General features: G+C 37.2%; 1 protein-coding gene across 4 annotated transcripts in view; it reads left to right on the forward strand.

The window, feature by feature from the left end:
- TNIP3 (TNFAIP3 interacting protein 3) overlaps window positions 1-14,102 on the forward strand; it is a 103,689-nt gene that overhangs the window by 63,421 nt on the left and 26,166 nt on the right. For 3 of the 4 annotated variants that reach the window (XM_011952694.1, XM_011952693.1, XM_011952695.1), the window contains exons 4-6: window positions 7,495-7,581; window positions 10,442-10,522; window positions 12,905-12,970. In XM_011952694.1, the coding sequence (XP_011808084.1) occupies window positions 7,495-7,581; window positions 10,442-10,522; window positions 12,905-12,970 (234 nt within the window). Of the gene's footprint in view, window positions 1-7,300; window positions 7,582-10,441; window positions 10,523-12,904; window positions 12,971-14,102 lie in introns of those variants that run through there. The other variant, XM_011952696.1, reaches the window with a different exon arrangement.

A 14,102-nucleotide genomic window follows, 5' to 3' on the forward strand; every position in this document is an offset into this window, starting at 1 on the left:
GTACTCTTTTTGTCTGATTCATTTTCATTTTCCTGGGGCATGAAACCTTTACTCTTCTGGGGCAGATGGTGAAAGTGGTAAGGACAGGTTACACTGACTCTTCATCTACTCATTTTTTTAATCAGTTATTCTTAGTATAAGTTTTTATGCCTTAATTCAGACTTTTCCCCTAACATTTTATCATGAACATTTCAAACACGTAGCAAAGTTGAAAGAATTGTGTGGTATACGCATATACCCAGCATCAAAATTCTGCCATGAACATGAACATTTTACTCTACTTGTTCACCATTTATTCATCCATCTATCCATCCCTCTTTTAATCCATCAACTCATGTTACTTTTTGAGGCATTTCAAAATAAATTGCACAAAATAAATTAGCCTAAAATCTTTAAAAATTGTTTTGAAAACATTAGCTCTTGAAATTCAAAGATTTGATTTTCCAGATGGTATCTAGAGTTGGGAGAGTCTATTTTGAAATGCAAAGGCCAAACAGGGGCTGTTCTCCTCTTTTTATTCTACGACAAACTTAATCTGACAAAAGATATCCCTTACTGGCAAGGCATGGTGGCTCATGCCTATAATCTGAGTACTTTGGGAGGCCGAGATGGGCAGATCACCTAAGGTCAAGAGTTTGAGACCAGCCTAGCCAATGTGACGAAACCCCAACTCTACTAAAAGTACAAAAATTAGCAGGGCGTGGTGGCAGGCACCTGTAATCCCAGCTACTTGAGAGGCTAAGTCAGAAGAATTTCTTGAACTCGGGAGGCGGAGGTTGCAGTGAGCTGAGATCATGCCACTGCACTCCAGCCTGAGTGACAGAGCAAGATTCCGTCTTTAAAAAAAAAAAAAAAAACTCTTACTGAGCAAAGAAAGAATTAGCTACATAAAACAAAAGAATAGTGTGTGTTTTGGAGGATCATCAGTTAATACTTCAATATATTAACTTATAAGATCTTAGAAAGCACCATGAAAATGTAGAAAATATCATTAAAGACAAAAGTTCTGCCTTTTAAATTTTTTCCCATAGCATATCTAATTATTTATATTTTTTATTTATTAAATAGTAATCAAAATCAAGTAAAAAATTTTAAGAGGCATTTGTATGAACGCTAAAGAATATTGATCACGTAACCAAAATAGGATAAAGTAAAATATTTGCCTATAAAATGAATAAAAAGAAAATACACGGAAACAGGCCAGCTCTTTAAACATGTGTTGCAGTCCTACCTGATCATTTCTGGTTTGGAGGCAAAGCCTGTAACTTTGTGTATCTCTGTGATCATTGTGTGTTCTGGACTGTGTTCTGAAAAGCAGGGGTGTGCTATGATTTTGTACTATAGATTCATACACAAATGGACCCATTCAATGAAAATGTATTGTACCACTACTCTGTACCCTGAAGGTACTGTGGTAGTTCTCAAGGCTAAAATGATAAATACTGACCTCATCTTCAAGAAGCTTATAGCAACTCAGAGGAGAAAGGTACATACAATTAACAACTGCTTTACAATAAGTGCGAGAGTTAATGCTTCACAAAGCACCATGAGGTCTCAGGAAGGAAGTAGCTAACTCCACTCTGGAGGACCAGGGGAGCCTTCTCAGAGGAGCTGATGGTCAAGGTGAGTCAGATTGTTTACTGCTTTGTGGGGCAGTCAGAAATCTTTAAACATGGATTTCACAAAGTCTGCAGTTTTATAGAGGCTACAGACTCATCAACAAAAGCCAATTTGCCTTCTAATGTATCTGATGTGCCCTAAAAACTAAAAATGTATAATCAAAACAGACTGCAAACAACCTCACTATATTGCATAGGAGCATTGTTTCAGAGTTCCAACCAGGAGGGACATGAGCATATATCCCCCAAGAGGCTGTGGAATCTGTGACACCCTATCCCGTGACTCTGCTTGTTCAAAACCAGGTTTGGGGGAACAAAGAGAGGTGATTTACTAGTTGGAAGCCAAAAAGTTGAAGTTTCTGATCTTTAGATCTCGTATCTCTTGAGAAGATACCTGATTTGAGAACATAAATTTGTTTCAGGGTAAAGAAGGCAATTTGTGTGTGTCTGAGTCCCACGTGAACATGCGCAGGCACTAAAATGGCACTACTTTATCCTCGAGAAATACAGAGTGAACACAATACACAAAAGTTGTTAGCATGGAGTTTACAATCTAGTGTCAGGCGGCAATCAACAAAAAGAAGAAAAAAATACAGTGCTATGGAAAAGTAAAGCAGGAAAGGTGAATGGAAAGTGCTGGGGTGGAGAGCAATTTTACATTGGAAGGCCAAGTAAAGACTCAGTAAACAGATGTCACTTACACCATTACCTATCAAAGGTCGGGGGATGTACCATGTGGACATCTAGGGAAAAGATAGTTCTAGGCAAGAGAGAGCAGGTTCAAGGGGCAACACTGTGGCCAGGACATGGCACAGAATGAACTAACAGAAGGATACCAAGATTGAGGTCAGAGGGGCCTGGGCTAGATTGTGTAGGACCTTGCTAGCCACTGTAAAGACTTCTGCTTTCACTCTGAGTGACATGGGAAGCCACTGAAAGGTTCTGAGCACGAAATGACATTTTAAAAGCCTCACATTGGCCACTGTATTAATAATGGGTCAGGGGGGGCGAGTAGGAGCAAAAATGGAAGCAGGAAAGCCCTTAGGTTATTGCAATAATCCAGCTAAAAGATGATGGTGAGTTGGTGTCAATGCAAAAATGCCAATCATCTTGCGCAGGGTCACATAACTAGCAAGTGGTGGAACTAGGTTTGACAAACAGTCAGAGATCAGTCACTGCTGGATACGCTCTTAAAAATGTGCCTATGAATAAAATCAGGAAGCAAATATTAAAGTCCTCATTTTGAAAAAGTTATTAAAAGGCATTTTTTTTTTTTTTGAGAAGTTGAGGTGGGAGGATTATTTGAGGCCAATAGTTCAAGACCAGTGTGGGCAATATAGTGAGGCCCCATCTCTACAAAAATTTAAAAGGCAAAAATAGCCAGGCGTGGTGGTATACAACTGTAGCTACTCAAGATGCTGAGGCAGCTGGATTGCTTGAGCCCAGGAGTTGGAGCTTACAGTGAGCTATGATTTCACCACTGTACTCCAGCCTGTACTACAGAATGTAACTCTGTCTCAAAAACAAAACAAAACAAAAAAATAGAAAACAAAAAAGAAAAAGGCTGGGTATGTTGGCTTATGCCTGTAATCCCAGCACTTGGGGAAGGCCAAGGCGGGTGGATCACAAGGTCAGGAGTTCGAGACCAGCCTGGCCAATATGGTGAAACCCTGTCTCTACAAAAAAAATTAGCTGGGTGTGGTGGCACATGCCTGTAATCCCTGCTACTTGGGAGGCTGAGGCAGGAGAATTACTTGAACCCGGGAAGCAGAGGTTGCAGTGAGGCAAGATTGTGCCACTGCACTCCAGCCTGGGTGACAGAGCAAGACTCTGTCTCAAAAAAAAAAAAAAAAAAAGGTAACTTTATTTCACCTTGCCACTTGCTCATTAAACTGAGAAGTCTCTAGGCTTTTGTGGTAATGTGTTCCTCCCCTGTCTGGATATATTTTCAAAAAGCCTACAAAATGTTCAGATAGATTGGATACAGGCTGTAAGAGAAAGAGGAGTCAAGGATGACTCCAAGATTTTCAATCTGGAGAATAAAAGGTGTTATTAATTGTAAGAAGGAAGGCAAGTTTTGCAGGGAAAATCATAAACTAAGTTATCCTGATCAAACAGGTCAGGTAAAGAAGGAGGCAATTATTATGCATACAAGCGATGACGACAATTAAGCAATTAATATAGGAGTCTTGAGTCCAGGGATATGGTCCATTCCTAGTGCCCCTGTTGAACTGATTGCTAAATATTTTGATTGTCACAAGCTGTTAAAATAAACATTTTGAATATTAGTTTTGCTAATATTATTACATTGCAATATTAACTACATTGCCGTTTCCAATCTCTCCCATTTAATGATGAACTAAAACCAATTAAAAAACCACTTTGATCATGTAATTCCTTTGCCCAAAGGTCTTTTGTAACTCCCTATGGCCTATAAGGTCAACATGTCTTAATCTGAAATTAAAATATTTTATGTTTTCATCCAAATCAACTTTAGAAATGCCACATGGACCCTATTCTAGTTAAACTGGATTTGTCAGAATCCTTCATACCTAGGTTTGCCCAGTTGTGTTCTGTTTCTTACTTTGCTCCCTTTACAGCATTTATAGCTCAGCTTTCACTCTCTATCAAAATCCTATCTACCCTTCAAGGCCCAGCAGAAACTCTGACTCTTTCCATAGCTATTAAAGGTGAGAATGAACACTCTGTCCTCTGAATTCTTACAGGCTTTATTGTCTCTATCATTTATTTCCCAGTTCTCATTTACTGTTTAGTTTTTCAAGTTTATATATTGACACACACACACATGTGTGTATGTATACGTACATTTTATCATAAGCAGGGAATTTTGCTTTTGTTTTCCTTTGGAACCCACACAATGTCAAGTACAGAGTGAGTGATGCATAAATTGTGGGTTTCCCTTTCCTTTTGTCATACTATTTGTTTCATAAATAATTTGATTGATGGTCCTATCTTTAGAGTCAAATTGTTATTACTATCTAAGCTCACATAGCAACCCTAGGAGAATACTATTACTATCCCATTGTATAAAATGGAAATTGAGCCTTAGAGACCTTAAGCATCTTAGATGACCAAATTCACAAGCAGGGAGTGGTAGAGCCAAGCTGTGAATCCAGATCACATTCTAGAGCTAGATCTTCTAGTCATTACTGATCCTTTCTTTCCTACCTACATAGCACATACACTTAAAAATTCATGCAAATAGATTCAGGAAACAATTTCAGCTCCCATTCTAAAAGCATACAAAGGAAAAAGCCATGTTTCTTTTACCTGCCAAAGAATGCTTCTGATTACTTATAGAAATATGGTGCTCTCCTCTTGGACTAATTTTAAGATAATTATTGTCCACTAGAATGATGGTTACAGACCAGTGACTGGTAGTCCTTGTTCCTTTACCACATTTCCCTTTCTTAATTTTAATTTTATTTCCTCTGTATAATATTTTAGTGACTTCAGAAATGAAGACTCTTCACAATAGCCTTGGAAACATGGAATGACACCTCTGTTTCTCTGAAAATGATTTCAGCTAGCGAGACTTCTCATGAAACAAAGCTTGACTCAAAGCCAGACTCTTAAAATATGTGGCACAATGCGAGAGGGATGGAGGTGAAATGAAGAGAGCATATGTAACAGAAAAGACCCAATTAATTCTTAGAGATGGCCTATTGAAAGTCTTGCTTTTCTGAAACCAAACTTGTGGTTCTTCAGAAGAGTTATTACTTATTCATAAATATTCATAAGGCTCTCTTGAGCTAATGGAAAACCTGTTTGTTGCTTATCTGCATAGTAGAAGAGGAAGAGGAATTGTAATGAAAGATATAAAGGTATAGAATTTCCATTTAATAGAAGCCATCGCACCTAACAATGTATGTGCATCAGGATACTTTACAGGGGAGACTCAAGAGGCACAATGCCAAGGATGGTATTTCCTGGCAAGAAAATGTTCTTCCGACCCACTTTTCTGGGTCAATGTTACCACATCCCTAGTTTATTACTACCAAATACAAAGTTAAAGCTGAAGGGAACCTTAAACTGTATAAAACTGTGGAATGTGTATGTGCGTGGTATGTTTCAGAAGAAAAATATTTTTACAATAGAGTTTTCTTTTTCTTTTCTGATGAGCAGATTTTAGTGTTGATAAAGTGTCAGTTCAGGAAATCGCCACCTCTATACCCTAAGTCAGATCTTATGTGAGTTGTAACTTTTACTTTCAGAACCCTGAATGAACAATTTGACTCCTACCTGTATTTTTGGATTTTGCCTTAAAGCAGCGTCACTCCCTTTCACTCAAGCATAGACCAAAACATAACAAGAAACCAGAAGAAAGTACACACACACACACACACACAAACTAGCAAAAAGTTCATCGATTTGGTATATCATTATATAGATATTCATCCATTTATTCATGTAGCAAAATGTGTTGAACACCTGCTGTGTGCCAGACAGCTCAGTGCCTGGCTGCTGTGGACACAGATGAATACAGGAACATGGAAATATGTAATCATAATGCATGATGAAGGGCTCTTCTTAGCTGATTAGAGGAGGTCAAGAGGAGATCAGAAGGAAAGAGAAGCACTGACTGTAGGTTTCTCCAGCCACAAGATTAGATGGAGAGCCCAGAGAGGAGACATCTGAAGTGGCAAGAACAGCATGCACAGAGCTCAGGGGCGTAGAACCAGCTCACTCATTTCAGGAAAGGGAGGTCAGTCAGGATGGTTGGAGCACAGGGGAGAGTTGGAGAGTAGGGGGAGATATTCAGGAGAAATGGGAGGGCCAAATGTGGGACACTCAATCACTCCCTTTTGAATTTTAGGAATTTAAGGCTTTATCCTATATATATGTGAATATCTTGTAGGCAGGTCTAATGAAGTTAAATGATTGACAATAAATTCTTTTCTCCTTTTAGTTACACATTCTTTCCCTTTTTGTATTCCTTGCCTCTTTTTTTGTTCCAAGTCCGAAATGAGGTCTTCTGTTTCACCGCAGTTCATTTATGTAGCTCCAAGTATCTGCCATTTCCACGCTTTTATCTGTACCACCCAGTAGTGCTCCATTACCTCAAGGCCCCTAAAATGACAGCAGTCAACTAATTAAAACTAAAAAGATTCTCCATGAGAAGATTTCACTTCAAATGAGTCATGGAGAAAATCTGGACTTGATTTATAGAAAAGACAGTCTTAAACTTGAGAGGCAAGTTTAACCTTTCTGCCAATATAGAAGATTAGATTTGCAAACAATGCCCATTTTCTTTACGATGAATTATTTCCCTTTTATTTCTATAAGAATAAGAATTAGTGGCACTTATAGAATTATCTATGACTCATTAAGTTCTACCAAGCTACACTCACATTTAGAAGGCATTGCCAGAAAATCTTGCCTTTAGGGAAACCGAGCTGTCAAAAAGTCAACAGTTACCTAATTGCTCTGGGAAATACAATGAATTTATAGCAGTTAGGCTACTGAGGAAACACTTGGATTGCCCAGGCTTTCTGTGGTGGAGAACTTCCTCCTCCAGTGGGAGAAACTGCCAGTAAAGGAAGAATGACGATTTACATACCATAGCAAGGCTAATCTGCCCCAGGTCTTAGTCACAGCCTGCCTATTTGAGACATCCTGGGAAATCCCTATTTGGAAGAGAAGAAAAGTTAAAATCACAGTTGCAGTGCTTATAACTTTATTCTGTGTAATTCCTATCCACAGTCACTTCTGTTCATTTTTAATGAAAACCTATTGCTGCTATTTTCTATTGAGTTAATGGTGATGTGCATTTTTTAAATTTTGTATATTTGCTCTCACCCTAAAATATATCATAAGAGACATTTTTCCCCTCTTTTTCTTTCTGCTTTCCAAGACTCCAGGAAAAACGGCTTCCATGGCACATTTTGTACAGGGCACATCTAGAATGACTGCTGCAGAACGTTCTACAGAGCATAACGAGGTAAGAACATATTTCTGGGAGATGAGTTGATCACATCTAGCATTGATGGCATTTCTAGTGGTCAATTTTGCACTTAATAAGAATAGAAATGGCTAGTTTGCTTTCTTTAGCTAAGATTTGCTCTATAGTTTTAACCAATATTATGTAACATAGAAAAAAAAATCTAAGTAACCAATACATTGCTTTTAACCCACTGGGCTGAAATTCCTTTCAGCCTTCCAATTCTGTGGGTTCCTTATTTTGTTCTTGATTTAGAGGTATTTGGTTCTATATAAAATCTAAAAAGAATACTATATTGGTGTGGGTAGAAATAAAACATATTTAAACAATAGAGTATCTGTAGTAACATTTTTATATATTTACAATTGGCACCATAGATTTTGTTCAGCAACAGAGACTACTGCTAATTGAATGAATGAATTCAAATATTTTCTAGTTTTCTTTTACAGATAACCAACGTATAATGGGAAACTAAATGGAAACTTCTGTTCATTTAAGTTTTTAATTTGGTAGCATCAGACCTTGAATATACATTGGTAAGGATGTTATCATAGAGAAAGAAGTGCCCATATGCTTTGAACACAAATTCTACTTTACAGGGAATAATTATAGGAAATTATTTATAGGGAATAATTGTTCTGTAAGCAGCCCTTACTAGAAGCAATGACTGAAAATCTTTGTAGTTACTGCAAATCAGATGCCTTCATTAGGAACTACGAAGCAAAGTAAATACAAAGGAAAAGGTCCCCCAAACCTTTGTATTTGATTAATTTTGCTTTATTTTATAGAAACTTGAGACATATGAACTATAGCAAAATGTTGATTAATCTCCAGAGAAAGCTCTGGTGATACATTTGTGACTTACATGCCATTCCTATTCACTGTATTTTCTATCTTTCCTCCCTCCTATCCTCCCCCACTTATAACTGAATATTACTTATGAATTTCAAAAACTAGTACTCCTGTAGTTACAAATAGAGTCTCTTGCAGATTTGGTATCTAGATTTTCAGTAATTTTTATTTATGAAAGAAAAATCAAGGGTGAAACATATTATAATTTTCTTCCAGAGAAAATTATTTATGGGGAAACAAACAAAAAACACACTGTCTCATTGTTCCACATCTGGGTTCCCAAAGTCAGGGACATGCAAACACTTGCCAATCACAGATTTTTGTCTACATCACAAACAGAGAGGAGCCATTTTTGAGCACCCATAATTTATTCCCTAGAATGGGAATATATTGAACTTTACTGTAAATCAAGATTACTTAGGAAATATATTAGAAATAGAGGTGCCCTGGCTGCTCTTCTAGAAATTCTGATCCACTGTTCAGGATGCTTGACGTTTAGCAAGCTTAACAGTGATTTCATGTGCTCTTTTGGTGAGAACCACTGTTCTAAAATCCAGTCTTACTGTGGCCCTACTTTGCTGATGACCTCAAGATACACTAAGTAGGGTTGGCTCACAGCATTTTCCAGATCAAAGACGCTTAATAGTTAGTCTGTTCTAACCCAGAATGGGTCCAGTTTCTTGGAAGTCTTCCCAAAAAGAAGAAGATCCAACTACGGCCCCCAACATAATTGACACTTGGGTTTCAGTGTCACTCTTGGTGCTCAGCCAGACCAGTTTCTTGAGGTCAAAAGCAAATACAATCATTCAGAATTTATTTACCCATAGAAGACTGTCTCTTTTTAAATGTGGTCTTAATTGTAACATAGGTCTAAATAGGAAGAAGCTAAGGAAACGACAACATCTATGCTTACATAAAATACCATCAAACCCTAAAATGCCGAAACATAAATAAACAGAGAAAAGATTGAAAATACACTTTTATAAATAATTTCTGATGAAAAAAGTGCTTGAAATACCATGACGATTGCAAAAGAACAATTTCCTCTACACATTTTTGGCAAAGACCACAACATGTTCTGAAAATATTTCTTAATTGTTCATGAACAACTTTAAGCAATTTAGTGGCCCACAGTAACTAATAAGCCTGAAACTGATTACAGATGTAGGAACTACTCTCATCACCCAATTCATTGTATTACTTATATGACTCTGGGATGAGATAGTAATAAGATTATTGAATTATTATAGAGGAATCAATCCTTTATTTAAGTAAATGTTGTTCTTAGTTGATTTAGGCAGATGGCAGACAGTTTCCACAGCTTTTGTGTTATCTTTAAATGAATACTCTCACTCCTGAAAAAAAATAACTGAAAAGAAAGGTGGTAAACTTTTCATTATGACAGTAATTTATTATTAATCTAAACTAGTAACCTAGTGACTTTATTCAAGGAGCTGGCTAAAATTACACAGTAATTACACAGTAATAGCTGTATGTATCTGTCTTTATTCTTGATGATTCTGTCATTCCTCTGACTTTTACTGGGTCTACTTTTCAGAATATTACTGACATACGTGTTCATGGGCACAGCTACCAAAATGACTTTTTTGCAATGTTTACTATAAAAATGCCTAAAATATATCCATGAAACTTACCTGATTTCTGAATTGTCATTTTTTTGGAAAAGGATTGAAATCCAAATTCATAAAATTTTAATCTCTGACTTATCCATTATAGTATATAGATATATTTATAATTTATTACAGAATTATTATGGTAACTAATTTATATAAAGGATTCTAAAACATAATATGAAGCTGATTCCTCCACCAGCCACTGTGAAGGACTTAGGGTGTGAGGATTATTACTGCTAGAATCAGGTATTTTTATAAATCGCAACAGGAGAGTTGGCCAAATGCATGGTGTTCGTGAGGAGCAGTACTTCTGTTTATTTTGTAAACAGTTTTGTTTCAATCTTTTTTTCTTTTCTTTTCTTTTTTTTTTTAAGTGTGCTGAATCATCAACAAGAAAGAACTTGACAAATTCTCTTGAACAAAAGATAAGGTGTTTAGAAAAACAGAGAAAAGAGGTAACTTGGAAATATTCGCTAAAGCCACAGGTGCCATGGATTAATGCTGAGGATAAAATAATGTATTATCCGTGTGCCTTTTATTTTTGTTATCAGGTCACAGTATTTATCTTTAAGATACTGGACTGCACTATTTTGAGAGCAAATGCTTTTTTCTTATTCACCTGTATGTCTCATACTTGTCTCAGTGTCTGTGTAGTGATGAATGAAAAATGACAAAGTAATAAGTTTGGTAACATAATCCTAATTTTCTCAAACCTTAGATATTTCCTCCACACAAACCAAGTGACTTTATCCTTTATGCCTTTATCCTTTATGGCTTATGACCTTTGTCCTTTATGCCTTGCAACTTCACACACCTTGGAACTCAAGGTTTCTTGAGTTACTTGAAAAGTCTTTAAGTATGGTTGATTTAGGTGCTATGACTTCAGGGTTTGGGCATCCAAACACATGGGAGTTAAAAAGCATTGTCATAAATAAAGTTTGTTTCTAAAATGTTCCCGTGAATTAATGGGTATTATTTTGAGTTTTATTTTTCTGAGCTTAATGAATGTTAGAACCTCTTTACTCTTCTTGACAGAGGAAATAGTGAAAAGTATAACAATTTTAGCACTCTGTATATTGTCAGTTTTGTAATTCCTTCTTTTTTTTGAGACAGTGTTGCTCTGTCACCCAGGCTGGAGTGCAGTGGCACAATCTCAGCTCACTGCAGCCTCTGCCTCTGAGGTTCAAGTGATTCTTGTGCCTCAGCCTCCCCAGTAGCTGGGATTACAGGCATGCACGACCATGCCCAGCTAATATTTGTATTTTTAGTAGAGATGGGGTTTCGCCATTTTGGGCAGGCTGGTCTCGAACTCCTGTCCTCAAGCGATCTGCCCACCGCAGCCTCCCAAAGTGCTGGGATTACAGGAGTTAGCCACCGTGCCCAGTCTGTAATTCCTTTTCTAATTCATTCTGTGTCTTAAATCTTTCATGTTCTCTTCTGTGGTGCCTTCTACTCTTCTTTGATACTGCGAAGAATATTGTGACCTTCTGGAAAATTACTAAACTACGGCAGAGTAATATAACTATAGTATACACAATGGAATCCCTAAAATGCCAACAAAGTAACTCTCGATATAATAATATTATACAATTTCATACTAAATAATGACATGTATTTTAGGCATAAGAGTTACCTAGTAACTGCCATTCTGGATTCAGTAATTTGCTTTTTAATTAGGAGAAAGTCTTGCTAGTTTTTAGTCATTACCACTATCTTCTCAGTGTCTGTTCCATATCCATAAGTGTTGGAATTTCTCTTAATGCAGAAAACTACAAACTTCCCCAACAAAAAGCTAACCACATATCATAGCATTTCTTCTGCCTTCTAATTAGCAGATAGTTTAAAGATCTTTAAATTATTTTCAGCCTAAAATGCATCTAAATATTGTCTTACGACAAAACTATAATTTCTTGAAAATCTAAATTTTCAAAATGGTGATATTATCTATTTGTTGAATATTTATTATAAATCATGTGTTAATCTTTTAAAGCACATTATTGCAAGAAAATCATGATCAGTTAATGGAGCCTAGGCTTTGTTAGCATAAATTCTGCTTTAAAAGAGCTGGAAAAAATATTTCATTATAATCAGTGTAAGCACATAGAAAAACACGAAAAAGTTTGGGAAAAGAACCTTCATGAATGAAGAAATCTTACAGACAATCATCAATACTTACAAATTTTTTATCAGATTGTGGTTGGATTAAACAAAGAAAATGAAAATTCAAATAACTAAGAAAAGTTAAAAGTTACTGATAAACTGTTCAGCTGCCTTGTCAAGATACACTTATGACTTAATAGTCCCTCCCCTCCCCTCTCTTCTCCTCTCCTCTCTTTTCTTTTCTTTTCGTGAGATGGAGTCTCGCTCTGTTGCCCAGGCTGGAGTGCAGTGGCATGATCTTGGCTCACAGCAACCTCCGCCTCCTGGGTTCAAGTGATTCTCCTGCCTCAGCCTCCTGAGCTGCTGGTAATACAGGTGCATGTCACCACATCTGGCTAATTTTTGTATTTTTAGTAGTGACGGGATTTCACCATGTTGGGCAGGTTGGTCACGAACTCTTGACCTCAAGTGATCCCACCCACCTTGGCCTCCCAGAGTGGTGGGATTACAGGCATGAGGCCATCGTGCCCGGCCAATAGTTTTTGTGAAGCAGTTGTGAAAAGGTGAGAGTGTGTTCAATTTAATCATCCCAGCACAACCAGAACTTGATGAAAAAAAATATTGTCTTCATCCATGGCTTCTAAAATCTTAATAAGCTCAGAAAGTAATTTCTTTTTTACAAAATTTCCAAATGGGCAGAAATTCTTTGTTGATTCCCCAAATTTTAATAATTTCAGCTCCTGGAAGTTAACCAGCAATGGGATCAGCAATTTAGAAGTATGAAAGAGTTATATGAAAGAAAGGTAAATACCTCTCTCTATTCGGTATTTTCTTTAAATCCATTATCCTGGTGGGGCCAATTGTGTGAAAAGTCTCATTGATTTCAGCTACAAAGAGCTTTGTGGATAGCCAACTGTTGGAAAATGATGGGGGAGGGTGCTGAGTGTAGTATTGGTCTCATGGCACTGAAGATTAATGAACGGTGTTGGTGAGTCATCTTGAACAACAGCTAAAGAAAAATGCAAAAATGGTCCCCAGTGATGTCTCAAGAGTTCTTATGCACATTTATCATGGCTCACAGAGTATCCCAGCCTTACCTTTGTCCCTAGAAGCCACAAATACACAGTTATATGTGAGGTGAGATATGGTTTAAAGTTCATACTGTTTATGCCAGGTTAGCCCTAATTCTTTAATTAGATAGCATGAGCTGTTTTCCACAAATAGAGAAACAAATGGTGGTAACAGTGAAAGTGTGAGGAAAAATGGGGCAATCTCCTCTTCCATCTAAAGCACATTTACTCTTAAAAAGCTCTGGTGAGAAAGGAGCTTTTGGAAGAAAACCTCCTTTAATACATAAAAGACAATTTATAATTTAAAATTATTCTATCTTCAAAAAGAGATAAAAAGAGAAAGTACTTTCCCCTAAATAATTCAGTATTAAGAAACTTGACCATGAGTATTATAATATAGCAGCATTGCTCCTTTCCTACTCATTTTGTTACCCAAAAGTATTGAATTTAAAAAATTCAGGATAATGTTCCCACTGCATCAGGCAATGGTCAGGCAGCCTTGCAATATCCCTGCTGGGGCAATACAGGTCTGTAAACGTTCAAGATGATGATCCCAGAGAGAATGCTTAAGCTGCTTTCTCGAACGGCTTGCAGGTGTGTGAAGACAGTGTTCATGATGGCTATAATCCTCATCTTGGAAGACGCACCTGTCTCTAAGATTCTCGCTCTGGACTGTGGTCACTCTGAGGACCTGTCACTCTGTCATCAGAGTGATTTGGCACCTAGTAGGAGTTCAAATGCTGCAAATTACTGATAAATTAAAGGCCATGTCTGTTTTTCTCTGGTGTAGGCATATTCTACCTAACCTGCTGCCCCTCATTGCCTTTTCCAGAGCAGGCTAGGCTCACCTGGAGCGTTGAGACTA

The sequence above is a fragment of the Colobus angolensis genome, unplaced genomic scaffold (genome assembly GCF_000951035.1).
Source record: "Colobus angolensis palliatus isolate OR3802 unplaced genomic scaffold, Cang.pa_1.0 Scaffold345, whole genome shotgun sequence".
Taxonomy (NCBI): domain Eukaryota; kingdom Metazoa; phylum Chordata; class Mammalia; order Primates; family Cercopithecidae; genus Colobus; species Colobus angolensis.